Source organism: Squalius cephalus (assembly GCF_949319135.1).
Source record: "Squalius cephalus genome assembly, chromosome: 4".
NCBI classification, from domain to species: Eukaryota; Metazoa; Chordata; class Actinopteri; order Cypriniformes; family Leuciscidae; genus Squalius; species Squalius cephalus.
Window position 1 is genome coordinate 36,529,201 of NC_137125.1, and position 21,019 is coordinate 36,550,219.

Consider the following 21,019-nt stretch of genomic DNA (forward strand, 5'->3'; position numbering starts at 1 on the left):
GTTTATACCAGGTCGCAGGAGGAACTGTAGGAGTGGTCTGGGTGGCACTGGCAAGGTTGGCATCCTTTGCCACTGTTGATGTTCCATGTGTTGGGGGCACAACGGTCACAGGTCTGACCCTCCACACCAGGCAGGCATGGGCACTGCCCGCTAACCCTGTCACACTCACACAGGCCATCAACACAGCTGTGCCTGGAACTTCCCACAAGATGGCACATACATCCTGAGAACAAAACGATACAAATAAGGCCTTGCGGTTATTTAAAAAAAAAAAACATGCATACGTGAAGTGTATAGCTATGTGGCTAAACTTTCAACTAGGTTGAAAATTAAAATTTCTTCAGTGGAACACAAATAAAAATATTTTGAAGAATATCTCAAGTCAGTGGAGTCCAATGTTGTTTTGGACCCCATTGACTTTCAGTGTATGGACAAAACCGTTCTTCAAAAAGATCTTTTGTGTTTCGCAGAAGAAAGGACGTCATGGAGGAAAGGACAACAAATGTACACTAAAAAGAGTATGGAAGAATGGATGGATTTTTAAACACAAACACACACACTGCATGCGCACACATGCAGCCAATCAGATGCAGCGCAGTAATGCGCTTGTTTACACTGCATACTCACTCCTGCACTTCTGTGTACGGGCGTCTCCATAGTAACCACGTCTACAATGCTGGCACGCATTGCCATCGGTGTGAAACAGGCATTTGAGACAGGCACCAGTGCGGGTGTCGCATGATTCGGGGTCCTGCATGTTAATATTTCCGTTACACTGACATGGGTTGCACCGTCCTCCTGGTACCTGAGGGTTACCATGATAACCAGAGGCACATTCCTCACACTTAGGTCCTAGAACGTGGAGTAGGAGTGAGAAGTGTTTTATGTGAGACATTTAAGAAATTGTTTCTGTTTTGTTTATTTCTCCAACTGATGCATTTACCTTTGTAGCCAGAGCTGCAGACACAGACCATTTGGAGAGAGTTGGGGTTTTGGTAACAGCTCTCAGCGAACTGCATTCCGCTTCCAGGTCCGCTAGGGCACATACAAGGGCGACATGGCTCTCTGAAGCCCAGCAATGCGTTACGGTGATAACCACTTTCACACCTGGAACAGAGGGTTTCAGGAAGCACAAGTGTTTTTATTTTTTAATTACTCAAGAAGTAGAGCACATTAACCCATGGTGAAGTGTGGCGTAAAAAATCCTATGCAAAATAATATGCATCAAACCTGTTAAACAATGTTATCCTCTCTTACCTCTCACATTTGTGGCCTGTGGTGTGACCCCTACAGTTCAGACACTCGCCTGTAAGCGGGTGGCACTGTTCGCTGTTCCCATTACAGGAGCAGGGGTTGCAGTGAGGGAAGCCCCAGTGGTTGGGCTTACAGTTGCCACACTGGCGCCCATATGCCCCTGGCACACATAAACACTGGCCCGTGGTGGGGTGGCAGAAAAGATTCTGAGAGCCCAGCGGGTTACAGTCACACGCTGATGGAAAGTGATCGGAGAGATACGGCATTAATGTTATTCTATGCTAAATGGATATGTTGGTGTTGTGTTGTTATGCATATGTGTAGTGTTCACTAACGTCTACATCCCGAGGGTCCAAACTGGTAGGTGGCCGGGGCACAGGCGTCGCAGTTCCTCCCTAAAACATTGGGCCGACACTGACACTGCCCACCGTTAACGTCACACACTGTGCTCAGAGAACCTTGTGGGTCACACCTACACTCTGCCAGTGATAAATAATTGAGAGACAATTGGGTTTTAATCAGACAGGCAGCAAATGCTTGATTGGCAACCTTGTGCTAAGGACAAAAAGTATGTACTTGCTTTTGATTATAAAGAATGTACTTTTAAAATTATATTGTGCAATTTCTGCACCACCAGCATCATCGAACTAAATAGCAAAATAATTACGGCGACAAAGAGCTTTGTTGCCTAATCAAGCAATGCCTTCTCAGGCTATTTAGACTATTTCATGCTTAGGTTTAAAGTCCCCCTGTAGTCAATCATTTTATCCTTTAAAACTCACATTTAATCACCAAAATGACATATTTAAAAAAAATCTTCATGCTTTAAAATAGGCTTGAATGTAACTCTACACCCTTGCCTCATTTAGTATATGCGGTTCTATGAATATGCAAATTAGCCCCGCCTCCACTCACTCGCACCAGCTCAGAGATCCACTCGTTGACGATCACACGTTGACCTGATTGGTTACAAGGTAGTTTGTGACGTCAGAAACACCAGAGATTTCAAAACGCATTTTTGAGACTGTCTTTGGTTCTCTGCTGTTTTAAAGAGAAAATACTCGGCAATGGTGTTGACTTATGAATTTGCACATGGCTTGTCTTAAAGCATATTAAAACACAACACAGACATATAAACAACATTAAAAGCTTGATTTTCACCACAGGGGGACTTTAATAAATGTTGTAACATTTGTCATTCTTCTGACTGTCTCACCCAGAGCTCCATTGTGTTGTAGTGCCGACACACTGAAGATGAAGTTTCTGCAAATATCCGTCAAGGGGATTTTATTAACACTCTGGCTCCGTTCCATACATCTGTATTTCTTGAACATCTCCCAGTCCTCCTGCTGCTGTGGTCCTTCACAAAATATATCCAGGTCTTGCACCTCTGGCAGAAGCACTATCTACAGTGGTTTACAGAAGTAAAGGTTCAAGACATTAGGCATGATTATTGCAACAAACCACTGTGTTTGATGGTTGTGAATGTAGAGCTAAAGGAAAAATGTATTTGCATTAGTAGATATGTGTGTAATTGCGAATGTTAGTTGGATTATGTTATATTCATGCACTGTAAAAAAAAATATTGTTCAAAATTGTAAATAAAACATTATTAGAAAGATACTTTTTTCAAAATGTCATTTTTAATTCAATGCGTTACTTGCGTTTCTTTGTAATTATTTCTGAAATTTACTTGCAATTTCCGAGTGAAAATGAAATAACCTTACTGAATCAACAAGTGTGTGAGGAGAAGAGTGATAGCTGTATGATGAGTACTGTGGGAAGCTAATTTTCACTGTGTAGTTCTGACCCTTCTCCAAACACACTGAATTAGGCAGAACTACATATCTGAAACACACAAACACACAATCAGGAGTCAAGTACACAATAAACAAAACAAAACACTGCACACACGCTAATGCAACCTTACCTGGATCCAGGGTGCAGTGAGATGGTCTGTTCATCATTGTATGCAGAAGTGCAGTGTGCTGTTTGGTAACTGGCTCTGGGCCGCTCTATGTTTACTACAACCTGCTCCCATTCATCTGGCAACTACAATAAATGCATTAAACACATGTGCTTGCTTGTTTGTGAACATGTATGTAAGTTATAAGTTGAATATTGTAGGTGTGTTCATTACCAGTGGTTCATAGCGGATCATTAAGTTGTATTCCATAGATCGTGGTAAATTGTAAATGTTGAATCTCAGTGTTTCACCCTCTGGTACATTGACAAATCCTGTACCCGTCCAGGTGGGTTTACGATCCAGAGGTAATGGTCTTTGAACCACTTTTACTGCCTGCATACAATCAATAAAGACTCGCATTTACACATAAGGTTCTGTTACATGTTACCGTGAAGAACTTAAACACTCATTGGGAATCAGAACAGCAGAATGAGAATGAGAAATATATCTTTCTTAAAACTATTTTTAGATACATTTTCTTATTCAGTTTTTTCATAAAAGCAAATGACATAAATTGATGTCGTTAATTTGTTCATGGTTCAATTAGTACAAAACCATTTTTATGTAAATGATCTAAGTAAGTAAATCTTTGCAGTTTATTTCTTTATAAGACTATTCTTGTTAAATTTCACATTCAGTTAGCTCGTAAAACCATTCTTAAGTAAATTTAGTCACATTAATCATGTCTTTAGTAAACTTTCACATAGTAAATTGTTAAAAATATTACATTTTTAAAATGTTTACAAAAGAGTTTATGGTAACACATTACAATATGGTTTAATTCGTTAATATTAGTTAACTACATTAGTTAACATGAACTAACAATGAAAAAAACTTGTAAAGTATTTATTAATCTTAGTTAATGCTAATTTCTACATTTATTAATACATTATTTAAATGAAAAGTTGTATCTGTTAATATTATTTAATGAACCCGAGCTAACATGAACTAACAACGAACAGTTTTCATTAATTAACATTAACAAAGAAAAACTAACACATGTATTTCTCATTGTTAGTTAATATTAGTTAATACTAATGTAAAGCAATGAACCTTATTGTAAAGTGTTACCAATTTTTTTTCTACTTGTGTTTCATGAATGAAGGCCAGTGTTCCTGAGTGACACCTACCGGTCCAAAGGAAGCATCCTCAGCTTCATAAATGTAGTGATCCAGTGCTGCGAAGTAGTACCCAGAATGCACTTGGTCACAACGCCTACCAAACATATGCTCCTTACAAGCGCACTGCCCTGTTTGCTGAGAACAACTACAGAGCAAACAAAATATACGGAAGAATATTTATGTTGGCCTGTATAAATTAATTTGTTATAGAAAAAATTAAATAAAATGGCATGATAACGGATTATTTTTTTTAACAAATCTAATACAGGTACTTACTTATTATGTAAAGCCCCACCTATGTCACAGTCACATTGTCTGCAGCCATCCATATCACTATTGAGACCCCAGTGCTGAGGCTGAAAGGGAAAACTGTGTTACGCACAAGCACAAAAACACAAACCCAAAACACACATACTTATAATGCTCTCTTACCAGACACTTCTCACAATATTGTCCAGTCACAAGACGTTTGCAATAACAGCTTCCTGTCTGAATATCACAAGGACTTCCTGCGGAGAGTGTGCCTAGAGGATTACAGCTGCATGCTGGGTTCACACACAAAAGAAAGACAAACATGATCATACACACTGACTCCAGAAAACAGGAAGTCTTTCAGAGGTCAAAGCCTTGAAAGAACATGAAACAAGCTGTTTGTGTGTATATATGTGTGTGTGTGTGTGTGTGTGTGTGTTTACGCACGCCGACAGCCTAATGGGTCGTCGCTGAGGCCATAGTGTCCCTTTTTACAGTGGTCACAACGTTGTCCCTCCACATTAGATTTGCAGCGACACTGGCCAGCAATCATATCTCTTAGGACATCCGTAGCGCTGTCACATAAGCCTCCGTTCAGAGAACCACGTGGGTCACAGTCACAGGCTAAACACAAACCAAGACTCAACATAATTAGTTGATCCTGGAACAACATTCCTGTCTGAAAATGTAGTCCTATCCCTTACTCCTAAACCTAACCCTACCCATCAGTTATCCCTAATATCAGAGGGGAATGATAGGTGAATAACACTGATGTAGAAGCACCTAACCATGATTGTAAACCTAAACTTGATATAAACTGTAAAAATGTCCCTCAAATATGATTGGTTGATAGGAATGTTGTTCCAGGATCAACAAAGATGGTGATCCAGGAACATGTTGTACTTGGTGAAATCACGTTCACCAAACACAAACACAGATTCATCATGTTTCATTTATCATGTAACATTGCTCCAAGTAACACTTTACAGCATCCTTTCTGCATAGGAACAGATTTAAATGTATCCATTTTGAGAGCGTTAAACACACTCACGCGCGCAGATCCTGGGGTCTCTGATGTCTCTCTGAGAGTGCTTGTAGTAGAAGGGTTTGCAATTCTCACACCATTGGCCTTGTGTGTTGTGCTGACAGTCATCACATACTCCTCCACTCCTGTTTCCCGAAGACAGATACACCGCCATGTCAAAGTGACAGGAATGTGAGTGACGATTACACTCACATTCTGAGAGAATGAGAAAGAAGAAACACCAGATTAGTGAATAATATTCAGTATGGCTTCTGAATAATATAATATAATATAATATAATATAATATAATATAATATAATATAATACAATTATTATAATTGATCTAATTATTCTTTTGTGATTATCTGTGGGCTGTTTGTCATACTCTTGCATGCGTTTGTCTCTCGGCCCAATGCTGGTCTCCAGGGCAGATCATGGTAAAAGTCCTCACACTCCTCACAGTTGAGTCCAGTAGTGTGGTGATTACACATGCAATGACCGTGAACCTGCACACACAAACACACAGGTGAACAGTGCAAGTGATTGGTTTGTGAATGTTGTTGTTGCGTTTACTTACCATGCCATCAACCCCTGCCTCATTGCCGACTGGCGCACACTTGGAGGCGTGGCCATAGCAGAAACAGTTGCCACGGACAACCATGTCATAGAGAGCGTAATAATATGTCTCTCTCACTTCCTCTCGGTCATCAAACTGATTATCACCTAGAGTGTGCAACTTTTCCATCCGTATGCGGAGATTTGTGATCTTCATTAGGTCTGTATGAACAAAGGTATTTTCAGTAGTCAGACAAAAACAAGTATACACATACTCAAAGATTGATTAACAGTGATTCGTTCTCAGAAAATGATGCAATTTGTGCCACATTTGTGTCTTCAAGATATTAACAGGATATAGTCACATTATTTAATCAGTTTAATTCTGAAAATTGAAATGAATAGTTACATTTTGAAATGTGATTTTAAATGTGATTTTCATTTGAAAACCAGTCAATTAATCACTACTAAATTTTAATGGGTTAGAAAATGTACCAAAAATGTTTTTTGGAAAGAATTTTTCTTTGAGCTTGACCCTGTGTTCAACCCTGTTTTGTAATTTTTCCCAGTATTTCGTTATGTTTACACTTATTTTTAGCCTAGACAAGCTCAACAGTTCAACTGTTACAGGAAAATTCAATAGTATACTGTTAATTTCCAGAAAGCAATTGAAAACCTGAGAAAAATTTAGCCAGTTGCCTATTTAAATGAAATTATGTAAATGAAAATACCAATATAATGTTCTAAAGATATTATGCGCCAGATAAACAAGTGTGAATTTTGTCTTTGAATTTTCCAGTTTTGGAATCATTAAAAAAAATGGATATTCAGTGAAATTGCCAGGCACAAATACCACCACAAAGCTTTCAACTGGTCAAGAGATTTGCTGTGTTGATGTGCTAATTACTTACTTTGAATATGTGGGTTGTAAGGGTCAGGAATCTTAAATGCAGGATCAAGTACCCTAAAAATTACCTGTTCACAAGTACACAAGAACAGTTACTCAGGATGACTCAGGATTGTATATATAAGTATCTAGATACTGTTTAAATAGTATGTATAAGCACTTCTGTCATGACAACTCTCTTGAGTGTTTGGCATGGTGATGGGTGTGACAATGTTGATATGTTTGGTCTTGGCGGAATAGATCTGCTACGCTGCTGTTATTGCTGCTGCTTCAGAGCAAGTACAGGACTTGCTACTGTCAATACATACATGACACACTGCTGTGAGCAAGTAAGACATGCTGCTGCTGTACAATATAGCATACATGAGTTAGCAGATCTATACAGGTGGAGGGTTTCTGAAAGTGCGCTAAACCAATCAGCTGTGCCCTTTTGAGAATGACGTGATTGCCAGAAGATTGAGTTAAGGACCTATCAGCCTGCGACATCAAGAGTTTCATGACAGAACTTTGTTTTATATGTATATTTGTCTATATGAATGTATATCACACACCTCTCCCTCTGTTGATGGCTCAATGCCAGAATAGCGGCTGTCACAAATGACATCATCCACATTTTTGATTGGCCCCCGAGGGATGTGCGGATAGGACTCAGTGCAGTCGAAAGCGTAGTATCGGTACACCTGCCAGCTCCGCCCAAAATCTGCAGAACGTTCAATCAGCATGGCTGCGGGCCGAAAGGTCTGTGGAAAACAGCAAAAAAAATTAATTTACAGAGGATCGGATCCTGAAAAAACCCTGCAAAAGTTGAAGTAGATCGTAGACACAACTGGTGCCAAAGGTATCTACAATCTTTTTACGATGCTTTTGGGAGACGCAGCCCTGGATTCAAAGGAAAACACTTCAAGCATATCTACACATATGTTCAACATTCCACAAGACTGTGTTCTAGTTCCGTGTGTTTGTGTGTGAGAGAGAGTGTATGTCTCACCTTAAAGGTCATGATGAGGTGTGTGAAGTGGAATTCGGCCTCCAAATCCAGCTGAATGGTCACATTTTCAACTCCTGCTTGAGAGGAATGGATAAATGAGTGAGGAAAGAATTGAATGAGGTGCAACTGGCTACTTGCTGGAGTGCTGCCCACGAGACTATCGGCTCCAACAAAAGTACTCATTTTTAATACAGTTTTAGAAAAGCATAGTAATATATTAAATATTTGTTCACTCCAAGCAATCTGGCATGAATAGTTTCCTCACACAAAATATCAAAGACGGTGTGTTGTTTAATGAAGAATAAATTTCCTTGATCTTTTGAAACAAAAGAGTTCACTGTCTTATGTAAACATTCTGTAAGTTTCAGCAGTCAAAACTTCCTCCCAAGTCCAAAAAGACTATTCCTGTACCGGGATGTGTTTGTTTCGCTAGTATACTGTAGGTGCAAAACATTACATGAAATTACTAGTGTCAGAATTTGTAGTATTTATAAAACAGCAGGCGAAATGTAACGGACCTATTACTTCTGCCGAGATTCTAAAGTGTGCATCCAATAGACACTGGCAACCCAAATGATGCTGTGTGTCACAAGTCAATGACAACATGGCGGTTGTAGTACATCCAAATTGCATTCATACCTTCATACTACACGCATACTGAGCACACAATATATATATAGTAAGCACATTTTTAACAGTCACAACATTAATTTCTCATTCAGTGTAAGCTACATGGACCCTTGGCTGTTATAAATTCACTATAAACAGGGCCACCCTTAGGGAGGTGCAACTGGAGCTTGAGGGGACCCCGCGGCGAATGGACATTTATATACATTAGGGGTGTAATGATACCCTCATGTCACGATTCGATACATATCACGATACTAAACTCACGATACGATATTATTGCGATACTCCAAGACATATGATAAAAGGTTAACAAAAACTTTACAGTTGAATAAAATGCTAAATTTGATATTACATTTTGGATGGAAATGAATAGGCTTGGACTTGGTGCTGGAAACCCAATGCACAGGGCAATGGTGACACCAGAATAAAAATATTCATGATTCTGAAGCTGAAAATACAGAATTATTTTAAACGAATATGCTTGCACTCTGTCACTGACTAGATACATTTAAAATAATGTAGGCCACTTTTTACTGGTGGTAATAACATAAGATATTTGGCATTATCAGGACCCACAAATATTCCCCCATTGCATTATTATACATTATATTCAACATTATATATAGCAGTTTAATTTAATTTCCATCACCACAGTTTTGCAAAAAATCACATTTTCTTTTTTACATTTACAGGGAACAAGGGCGTAACAAAAGTGCAGCACTATGCCAAATAAAGCATCCAAAATCATAAATTCCCTAAATTAGTGATGCCACGCCACACCCATGGATTGAGTCTGGTAGCGTGAGTGTTGTGGAAGCCAGTCGCTAGGGAGAGAGCAGGCCAGCTGTTTCCCACGCCCAGCGGTTGCATTCATCCCAGCTCTCACTTTCTCATTCCCACTATTTCCTGTCAGTTGAACTTTCTTTTCCTTTTTCTCCATTCCTCTCTCTATTTGTCAACCCAAATTCCTGCCATGAGACACAGTAGGTTCTTTTGGGACCAATGATATGAGAATTGTGACATATAAATGTGTATATTATTAGTTTTCAGAATATTTGAGTGACAGTTGAAAATGTTATTGATCCTTGATAGCTCAGGAGATTTATGTTTAATTTATCAAATTAATGATCATTTACTCACTCTCACGTCATTCCATATCTTTATGCATTTCTTTCTTCTTTTGAACACAAAAGAATACATTTTGGTAACATTATGGTAATATTTTGGAAGAATGTTGGTAAGGAAACAATTTTGGTGACCACTGACTACATGTTCAAAAAACACAGACATTTCTCTAGATATAGAATAGAATTTTCAATTTTGGGTGAACTATCCCTTAAAGTATCAACTTGGTCTCAGAAGTTTCCTCCTAAAATTCCTGATAAAAATACACACAAATAAGACAACTGCTGGCATACAGTCAGAATACAGAGCCAAAAAAAAAAAAAAAAAACGTGAATAGCAAAGCTCAGTTAATTTGGCCTTGGAAGAATTTGATGAGAAATATTTGATTTCATATGAGATCTAACTTTTGAATGCAACTATCTTCGTACATCTGAGCTTAGTTTGACACATTGTTGAAATCACTTCTAAATGTCTAAAAGAGGCATATGAAAATCTGAGGAATCTGTGTAGGAGAAAGAACTGAAATACCGATGAGATTATTTGTGATTGTTCTTACTGTTGTGCGAGAACTCACCGTTCTCGGACTGCCACCAGGTTTTGAGGCGGTTGGGAGTGAAGGCTGTCACCACATTCTCAATGGTGTGGCTGTTGGGGAAGGTGGCCTCATTGTACATCCGTCGGGAATCGCATTCAAAACATTTCTTCTCCTCCTGACAATGGACAGAGATCGAGATGCAGATGTTATTGGAACATGTGAGACATATACAGTCTTTTGGGGGGTTGGCGGAATGAAAAGCACATTCGTGCGGACAGCAGGAATCCAGATGTTCTGGATGTGCACCTGTTTTTATCACCCTCTCATGCGCATGACTCACCAACATAAACACATGTATACACAGCAAAACTTACACAGGCTAAATCTAACTAACTTGGTCAAGCAAAACAACATAAATATAAAAAGTAGTCATTTTCCTACATTCCTACATTTTTTTCCCTACAGTGAAAGTGAATAGACACTAGTTCTGCACAGCTCCAGAACTGACAAAAACACACTATAAAAGCAGTCTAAATTAATATGTTTGCTATTTAATGAGCTGTATTCTAGTTTTTAAAGTCATTCAACCATGTCTGGATTTTGCTGTAATATTGATACCTCCCACTGAAGCTCTAAAATATTATTCATAATTATGACAAGTGCCATTGGTTCTCTTTGTCACGGTTCATGAATTCACTGTTTCCATCTTGTCTCGTGTCTTTGTGGTTATACGTGTGTGGGTGTGTGAGTAAGGGGCGTGACCAGCCCATCAGCGCTAATCAGCAATCAGCCGGTCTCACTCTCAGACACCAGCTGCAGCTCATCCACTATACCTTTTTATACTCACCGTTTTGCCCTCTCTTTGTCAGATCGTTGTTTGGTGTTTTTGTGAGTGTTTCCTGATCCCGGTTGGCGTCCAGTTTGTGTGCTTTGTTCCTGTTCCTGAGTTCCGGTCGTGTATTCGTCTCCGTGTTCTGGATTTTCATCATCATCATCACTTCATCTCTTCTGACCATCTCACCTGCATTCTGTTGGCCATCGAGGTCCCTGCGCCACACCCCGTGGTCGTGTCTCCATCATTTTCTACGTTTTGTCAATAAAGAAGAGTTTTACTTGCATATTGCTTCCTTGCCATTACTAACATGACAGAACGATCTGACCGTTCTATGGAAGCAGCAAGTGAATCATCAGTGTCTCTTCAAGCTTTTTTCAACAACAGCATGCAGAGGATGGATTCCTGTGAGAAGAACATCAATGACACGGGGAGAGCAGTTCAAGCTCTAGTGGCGCAGGTGTCCGAGCTCACCCAGCAGGTACAACTTTTGCGAGCTCCCACTGCGCCGCCCACACCGCCTGTTCCCCACACACCACCAGCGAATCCTTCCCATGCAGAGCCTCGACTACCAGTGCCGGAACTGTATTCAGGTGAGCCCAGTTTCTGCAGGGCATTCCTCACTCGTTGTTCCATGCATTTTGCACTGCAACCCAGAACCTTCAATACGGAACAGTCCAAAGTTGCGTTTGTTCTAACGCTGCTATCAGGGAAGGCGGCGCTTTGGGGGACGGCGGTGTGGGAGAACCAGGACCCATGCTGTGCCTCGTTCCAGACACTCGCCGCTGAAATGAAGCAAGTATTCGATCGGGCGATTGCCGGGAGAGAAGCGGCTAGAATTCTCGCTGATTTACGTCAAGGAGAGAGATCAGTATCAGATTTCTCCATCGAATTTCGGACATTAGCGGCAGAGTGTCAATGGAACGAGGAGGCGCAGTGGGACATGTTCCTGCATGGGCTGGCTGACCGCATCCAAAGAGAGATTTACACCCTGGATCTGCCCACATCCCTCAGTGGGCTCATTGAACTGGCTTTAAGAGTCGATGCACGTTTGACCAGAGTCGAGAGACGGGTTCTGCCCAGTCGGTCGTCCGGAGGATCTGAGAATCAGCGTTTCAGCGGAGCGGATGCGGTCAGCCCCATTTACGATCACGAGCCCATGCAGGTGGGGCGAGCTCGGCTTTCCCGGGAGGAGAAGGAGAGGCGGAGATCCCAGGGACTATGTCTTTACTGTGGTGGGACCGGTCACCACGCATACAGCTGCCCGGTAAAAGGCCAAGCCCGATAGTAACTATGAGGCTACTATCGGGTGGGATCTCCGCCGAGAAGACCTCATCAACATCTACGCTCCTCCCGGTAAGACTTAGATGGTCAACACACACCCACGACTGTCGTGCACTGTTGGACTCCGGGGCTGAAGGTAATTTTATGAACTATTCATTTGCACTCAAGTTTCATGTTCCCATCAAACCCCTCACACACAAGATCTCAGTTCGTGCACTCAACGGTCAAGATCTCCCCACCATCGAATTCACCACTGAAACCATCACTCTCGTCACGTCTGGTAATCACACTGAAAGACTTTCATTTTACATCATGGACTCCTCCCTTGCACCCATCGTTCTCGGTCACCCTTGGCTCATACAACACAACCCCCGTGTGGACTGGCAGCAGTGTGCTATTGTGTCGTGGAGCAGTCAATGTCATGAGTCTTGTCTTGTGTCTGCCTGTCCGTCTGTTTCTGTTCCTATGTTTCAGGAGGAGACAGTGGATTTGTCTAACGTGCCCGCAGAGTACCTCGACCTGAAGGAAGTGTTCAGTAAGTCTCGTGCTGCTGCTCTTCCTCCGCATCGTCCCTATGACTGTGCCATAGATTTACTGCCAGATAAGTCTCCGCCTAAGGGCAAGTTATATTCGCTTTCTGTTCCAGAAAGGGAGGCTATGGAGAAATATATTTCTGATTCTCTAGCAGCGGGGTTCATCCGCCCTTCCTCTTCTCCAGCGGGGGCGGGGTTCTTTTTTGTGGGGAAGAAGGACGGATCTCTGCGACCTTGTATTGATTACCGAGGGTTGAACAGCATCACAGTAAAGAATACTTATCCTTTGCCGTTGATGTCTTCAGCCTTCGAGAGGTTGCAGGGAGCGTCGGTCTTCACAAAATTGGATTTACGTAATGCTTATCATTTGGTCCGCATCAGGAAGGGGGATGAGTGGAAGACCGCTTTTAATACCCCCAGGGGTCACTTTGAATATTCGGTAATGCCGTTCGGATTATCGAACTACCCAGCGGTCTTCCAGGCACTCGTCAATGACGTGCTGCGAGATATGGTCGATCAGTTCATATATGTCTACCTGGATGACACATTGATTTTTTCCTCTTCTCTCCAGGAACATGTGCAGCAAGTCCGACGAGTGCTTCAGAGGCTGTTAGAGAATGGGCTTTTTGTCAAGGCGGAGAAATGCGCTTTTCATGCACAGTCTGTTCCTTTCCTAGGGTACATCGTTTCGTCTGAGGGAGTACGTATGGATCCTGACAAGGTTAAGGCTGTGGTGGAGTGGCCAAGTCCAGATTCCCGTAAGGCCCTACAGAGGTTTCTGGGGTTCGCCAACTTCTACCGGCGTTTCATTCGCAATTTCAGCCAACTAGCCGCACCTCTGACCGCCTTGACCTCCCCCAGAACTCCGTTCAGGTGTTCTACTCCCGAGTGCATTTTACCCGAGACCCTATTTGTCTCCACACTCACATGGGAGCTCGAATCGAAGGTCAAGACGGCCTTAGAAGGGGTAACGCCTCCGTCCGGTTGTCCACCGGACCGTTTATTTGTGCCGGAGGGATTACGGTCAGACGTCATTCAGTGGGGACATTGCTCCAATGTGGCTTGTCATCCAGGAGTCAGTCGTACTAAATTTTTAGTCAAGCAACAATTCTGGTGGCCACTTATGGCTCGCGACATTCACAGTTTTGTTTTGGCTTGCTCAGTTTGTGCCACTGGTAAGACTTCCAATCGACCTCCTGATGGGTTACTTCAACCACTGCCTGTCCCTTCGAGACCCTGATCCCATATAGCGCTAGATTTTATTACCGCCCTCCCACCCTCTCAAGGGTACACGGTAGTTTTGACCGTGGTGGACCGGTTCTCGAAGGCGGCCCATTTCATTCCCTTGCCCAAATTACCCTCAGCCAAGGAGACAGCGTTGACCGTCGTTAACCACCTCTTTCGCTTACATGGCCTCCCAATAGACATGGTTTCCGACAGAGGACCCCAATTTGTGTCCAAATTTTGCCGAGAGTTTTGTAGGTTACTGGGGGCGACTGTCAGTCTGTCCTCAGGGTTTCATCCCCAGAGCAATGGTCAAACTGAGAGAGCCAACCAAGATTTGGAGAGGGCGTTGCGATGTTTGGTTTCCAAGAATCCTTCCTCATGGAGTCAACAACTGTCAAATGGTGGAGTACGCCCACAATACGTTACCAGTGTCATCCACGGGCCTATCTCCGTTCGAGTGTAGTGTAGGTTTACCAGCCACCTATTTTTCCCAGTCTGGAGTCCAAAGTCGCGGTCCCCTCTGCTCACGCATTCGTCCAGAGGTGTCACCGCACTTGGACTAGAGCCCGTGAGACTTTACTCCAAGTGGGGGCGCGCACCAAGGCCAGTCCGCCTTAACCTCCCTCTTGCGTACAAGAGAATTCATCCTGTGTTCCATGTATCCAAAGTCAAGCCCGTGTTTTATTCTCGCATTAATCCGCCAGCCCCGGTTCCCCCACCGCCGCGACTCGTAGATGGGGAACCATCATATTCGGTCAATCGTATTCTGGACTCTAGACGGAGGGGATGCGGATTCCAGTACTTGGTGGACTGGGAAGGTTACGGTCAGGAGGAGAGAAGTTGGGTACCTGCTAGGGACATCCTGGATCACTCCCTTATCGATGATTACAATCGCCAGGTAAGGGAGTCTGGGAACGCCAGGAGGCGTTCCTAGGAGGGGGGGGGGGTACTGTCACGGTTCATGAATTCACTGTTTCCTTCTTGTCTCGTGTCTTTGTTGTTATACGTGTGTGGGTGTGTGAGTAAGGGGCGTGACCAGCCCATCAGCGCTAATCAGCGATCAGCCGGTCTCACTCTCAGACACCAGCTGCAGCTCATCCACTATACCTTTTTATACTCACCGTTTTGCCCTCTCTTTGTCAGATCGTTGTTTGGTGTTTTCGTGTGTGTTTCCTGATCCCGGTTGGCGTCCAGTTTGTGTGCTTTGTTCCTGTTCCTGAGTTCCGGTCGTGTATTCGTCTCCGTGTTCTGGATTTTCATCATCATCATCACTTCATCTCTTCTGACCATCTCACCTGCACTCTGTTGGCCATTGAGGTCCCTGCGTTAGAGCCCTGCACGGGCCTCAAATCTAGGCCCGAGCCCGGCCCTGGCCCGAGACGCTCAGGCCCTAGCCCGACCCGTGTCCGACAGCTCATCAGAATTATCAGCCCGAGTCCGACCCGAGCCCGTTTTTTTTTTTTTTTTTTTTTTCTTCACAGCGGCAGACTGCCATTAAAATATGTCCGTTTTGTTAGTTATGTTTCTTTTCTTTTCATTTCTTTATTAAGCTAATTTAGACAAATGTTGGGAGCATTTAAAAAAAAAATGACGGCCAAGCAAGCCGAGCCAACAGCGAGTAAAACATGTTTGATCAATTTAGCCTCTCAAATCAACGCTAATACTTTACTCAGCTACAATAAAATCCATAGATGTAAAACACTTCAAGCATATCACACAGACAGTTAGTTTAATGTTTATTTATTAAACCACAGTGAGTAATTTTTTTTTTTAAATACTGAGGCAGGCTCAGGCTGCTCGCAACAGCGCTCGCAAACGAAATGAGCAATAGTCAATCTAAACAAATAAAATAAAATAAATCAAAAACAAACTTGCAGGTTATCTTACCTCAAAAATGCACCACAGAACATGGCCATTCTTTTTTTCCAGTAGTTTCCAACAGTTAAACGAAAATAAAGTCCAATCGAACGAAAAACATCAGACGTTTCCAACAGTTAAACGAAAATAAAGTCCAATCAAACGAAAAGTTAGAATAGTCTCTTACAGAGCATCGTGGAGAAAAAGAATATCCACAGTGGAAGATTTTAACCCAGTCCTCTCTTCTATCACTCGCGATTTTTCTCTTAATATTCTCCATTATTTGCACATGAGGTGAATCGTTGGTTGCGCTGACGGGAAACCACTTGTGTGTGCGCGTGCGTGCGTGCGACTGTCATGTCAATGTCAGTGTAAATAATTATAAGATTATGAAAGTTATGAGGTTATTAAATGTCTTTCTATGTTTGTTTTTCTATCGTCGACGTCAGCTTCTCATATTTTTTTTTAATTAATGTCTAAAAATATAAAAAGAAGGATAGCTCAAAAAAGGCCCGAGGCCCGGCCCGCATGTGAACTATGACGTGAAAATTGGCCCGAAGCCCGGCCCTAGGGGCGTAAAAAAGTCGGGGCCCGTCGGGCTCGGGCTGAAATGCAGGGCTCTACCCTGCGCCACACCCCGTGGTCGTGTCTCCATCATTTTCTACGTTTTGTCAATAAAGAGTTTTACTTGCATATTGCTTCCTTGCCATTACTAACATGACACTCTTAAGTCCGATTGCAAGTTTGAATGTAAATAAGATTTGAAATCAATGGCAAGAGGGCAAGATTTTGAGTTCTTTCCTCATAAAAACCTATATTGTATGACTATAAAAGAAATATGGTGCATGAATGGACTAATTAATGTACTTTGGATACTTTTCATTTTCATCATAAGAAAAGAGCAACCAGGGCAAAACATCTCCTTCTGCACTCCACAGAAGAAAGAAAGTCATAAGGATATGTAATGTCATAAAGCTAAGTAGAATTTTTCTTTTTGTGTAAACTAGTTCCTAAATTTTAAGGTTTGATAGCATCTCATATTTACAAATCCAGATAACTAAAATTGCATATGCTAGATATGTTGGACGGTTGAGTTCCAGATCCTATCTAGCCTACACATTGTTCAAATCACAAGCATATCACTTGTTGGCATTTACAGTCAGACTTTTATTCTGATGGCCACACAGATAGTGTAAAGGGCAAAACAGTGGCCTAAAGGGGTCTGGAACATCTGACAGGGTCCTTCATCCTCCCACCACATACTCTTCACACAGTGATCCGATTGTTCATCAGACAGTGAATGTGGGAAGACAAACTGAATGCTCTGTGTTACCCACCCAACAACATATAGAAAGATTATGATCAAATCACACAGAAGTTTTTAGGTTATACGGCATGTGTACGACATATATATATACGATGTACGATATATATATATATATATATATATATATATATATACAGTGTTGGTCAAGTTACTTGGAAAAAGTAATTAGTTACTGATTACTGATTACTTCTCCAAGAAAGTAATCCAGTTACTTTACTGATTACTTATTTTCAAAAGTAATTAGTTACTTTACTAGTTACTTTACTAGTTACTTTTCAAAAACATGATGCACGAAATGAATACGCTATAAAGCAATAGACCTTTCTGCTTCTATTCTTTCTGCATATTCCATCATCTAAAATTGAATCAAATGAAACATTCTTTTTTAAAATTTGTTTTATTAGTTTCGGTATTTTAACTTTATGCACATTGCATCAATGATTCACTCATTAAGATGGTCGCCTGCCGCCTCCTACTGGCGGTTTATAAATATTTCTATGCATAAATAATATTTCTTATTTGTATATTCAAAAAATATTTTAAATAATCTCATTACATTATTAAATGCTTTGATTGGTAACAGCCCTTTAGCATCTTATTATTCTATTGTAATTTATTGATCAAATTTAAGAATTTTAAATGAAAGATGAGGCAAACGATTAGGGAAAAATGCCCTTTATAAAGGTTAAAATATCATAAATATATACATTTATATATGTTAAAGCTGACTGAACTGATGAGAATACTGATTCAGAATAAATTATATTTACAACACACACATAAAAAAAAATCACATTTTTTTCCTGTTCTAACAAATGTTTTTACTCGGACAAGTGAATGACCGACCGAAGGACAAATGAAAAGGCTTAAATGTTGAGCCCTGGTATATATTTTTTATTATTATTCATTTATTTACCCATAAACCTGTCTTTAGGAAGCCATAAGTTACAGTGGCAAGAATAACTTTGTGAAACCTTTGGGGGTGGTGGACAGAGAGGAGTATGCCTTAATCTAGTTGATCATGCATTTCTTTTCTTTTATTCCACAGCTGATGTGTGCAGTTTTTTATTGCTTGCATTAAAATAATTTTCTCTTGTTTTGTTTTTTAATTGCAGTCTTTTTCTTCTGCCATTCATGCTTATCAGCTCCATGCAATCTTAAACTTTTCTTGGTTCAGCTGCACACAGTCTGAAAAGGTTTTTTGGCAGTTTGCTAAAATAAAAGACCCATTCTAAGAGCTGTTGACTTTTCTACCTTGGGAAAGAACGTTAAACGAACAACTTGAAAAGGCATGACAAATCATGACATAAGACTGACATCACTCACAACGTACCAATGCATTATCCCTCATGAACAAATATAACGTCTGATGTTTGCACGTGCATACAGTTTACCATTACGACATCGTTCATGAATAAACATGACGTCTGAACACGGACAAACGGTGCGTGTTGACGCCTCAAAATTAACGCGTTTCGTTTAAAGACTTTTGAACGCGATCGCTTGCCATAGTGTTTACCACTGACTTCGCGGCGCTCATGTCATTGTCACTCACGAGTCACGGCTCACGTCGCGAGACAGTCTCGCAGTATAACGCAGTAACGCAGCCTGCTTACGGGGAAGTAACAGTAATCTAATTACTGTTTTTGCAATTGTAATCCCTTACTTTACTCGTTACTTGAAAAAAGTAATATTATTACAGTAACGCGTTACTTTGTAACGCGTTACACCCAACACTGTATATATAATTTATAAAGAAAATAAACGTATTTTTAGAAATGATTTATTGTAACATTCATTTCATGTCAATCAGATTTCCTTACCCCAAAACGATCATTACTGCAATGCGTTTGGATGTTTTACTTTGTGTTTTTCTCATTATTTTCAAATGTGATTCACTTAATTGTAATGCAATCATTTATATTTATTATTACATTTTTGAATATAAGTCATGTACAATAGACAGAGAAAATAACTTAAGAAAACAAATAAATTTATATAAAAAAATCTGGGTTTAAGCGTTACATGATTTCACATTATTATAATTATATTGTGCATAAATAAATAAATAAATAAATAAATAAATAAATAAATATATATTGTTTTTCATCAGTGTTTTGTGTTTAAACCAATTTAACATATCATGGGTGTGTGATATATTTGCATGTTTGACTTTTATAGTTCATGACGTAGGTTTGTTGCATTACCTGCAAATGGCTCACGATGCAGAATTTCTCCGGTCCATCCAGTCCGCAGGTGGAGGAAGCAGTGAGCCGATGTGCTCTCCCTATCAGCAAATCACCCGTAGAGGGGTAACAGCTCCCCTCTGCACACTTGTCATTGTGATCAGGTAATTGTGCCAGGGTGTGCAAAACAAAGGCTAGGGGAATCATATAGATATTATCACATTATGCTAAAATACAGTACAATGAAAGTTCATTTATAGGGGAGACTTGAGGTCAGTTGTCACACATATTGCCTCATATTTCTGTGGGTGTTTTTTTTTTTTAGTTTACATAGTCACTTACATTAAAGTCTGTCTAGATAGATAGATAGATAGATAGATAGATAGATAGATAGATAGATAGATAGATAGATAGATAGACAGACAGACAGACAGACAGACAGACAGACAGACAGACAGACAGATAGATAGATAGATAGATAGATAGATAGATAGATAGATAGATAGATAGAACAGAAAGATAGTTATGTAACTCATCCATTCTATTTCATTTTAATGTGTAAACTATTACATCACTGAAACATTGTGTGAACTATGCATGGTTAATCATTTTGGCTTCTGGTTACAGTAGAGTCTGTTGCTAATTATTGAAATGAATATCACATGGGAACGCTTATTGACCTGATGGAGAGTTAAATGTGGCATGCAGAAAACCGGATGAGATGCACATTAACCTTTAAACACAAAACCTGACACTATATAAATACATTTAATGGATGCTGATTTTGGACCAAATAAATTTTCACAAATACTGCATACTGAACCATTCTTCCTCAACTTTTATACTTAAAATGAGAAATAATAAGAAAAACAAAGTTTCAAATTAGAACTATAAATGGTTTGAAAACTTGAAGACATAAAACTTGGCACTAGGTAACACCAAACCTGAAAAAGTTTACACTGAATTGCTGATTTTGGACCACACACTTTACAAACACTGCATACTGGACCTTGCTTTCCCTACTTTTATACTAGAAATGAAAAAAATAGAAATAATGAGTGAGATAAAGTTTCAGGTTAGAACTAAAATTTGTTTTGAATCCTGTTAAGAACTTTTAAGCACCGTAAACAACTTTGTAGGCTACTCCATGTACTGGTAGCCTATACCTTACAGAACCCAAAACATCTGGTAATGTTAAAAACAATAGTAAATCATGGACACCATCAAACTCTTAGTCAAACATAAGCTGTATCAAATGAAAACCAGTGGGAGTTGTATTTTTGGAAGAATAATGATTAACAAAACTTACATATCGTAAGAGCTGTAGTCTGGAAAGTCCACATTGTTGCTCTTGTTCTCCAGCAGTGTTTTCCAGAGTGTTGGAATAACTGTGTGTGTGTAGCGTGGGAGAAGCG

General features: G+C 40.6%; 1 protein-coding gene across 1 annotated transcript in view; it reads right to left on the reverse strand.

The window, feature by feature from the left end:
- Positions 1-21,007, reverse strand: part of lamb1b (laminin, beta 1b) — a 30,048-nt gene extending 9,041 nt beyond the window's left edge. Inside the window, exons 1-22 of the mRNA XM_079868662.1 lie at positions 20,914-21,007; positions 19,626-19,798; positions 10,398-10,533; positions 8,069-8,142; positions 7,632-7,820; positions 7,085-7,148; positions 6,196-6,395; positions 6,004-6,124; positions 5,645-5,833; positions 5,041-5,217; positions 4,774-4,886; positions 4,618-4,697; positions 4,351-4,486; positions 3,395-3,553; positions 3,185-3,306; positions 2,982-3,102; positions 2,471-2,660; positions 1,590-1,733; positions 1,258-1,489; positions 944-1,107; positions 628-852; positions 9-223 (exon numbers count right to left, since the gene is read on the reverse strand). Coding sequence (XP_079724788.1) covers positions 9-223; positions 628-852; positions 944-1,107; positions 1,258-1,489; positions 1,590-1,733; positions 2,471-2,660; positions 2,982-3,102; positions 3,185-3,306; positions 3,395-3,553; positions 4,351-4,486; positions 4,618-4,697; positions 4,774-4,886; positions 5,041-5,217; positions 5,645-5,833; positions 6,004-6,124; positions 6,196-6,395; positions 7,085-7,148; positions 7,632-7,820; positions 8,069-8,142; positions 10,398-10,533; positions 19,626-19,798; positions 20,914-20,947 — 3,258 coding nt within the window. The 5' untranslated portion in view covers positions 20,948-21,007. The remainder of the gene's footprint in view (positions 1-8; positions 224-627; positions 853-943; positions 1,108-1,257; positions 1,490-1,589; positions 1,734-2,470; positions 2,661-2,981; positions 3,103-3,184; positions 3,307-3,394; positions 3,554-4,350; positions 4,487-4,617; positions 4,698-4,773; positions 4,887-5,040; positions 5,218-5,644; positions 5,834-6,003; positions 6,125-6,195; positions 6,396-7,084; positions 7,149-7,631; positions 7,821-8,068; positions 8,143-10,397; positions 10,534-19,625; positions 19,799-20,913) is intronic.
- Positions 21,008-21,019: the final 12 nt, after the last annotated feature.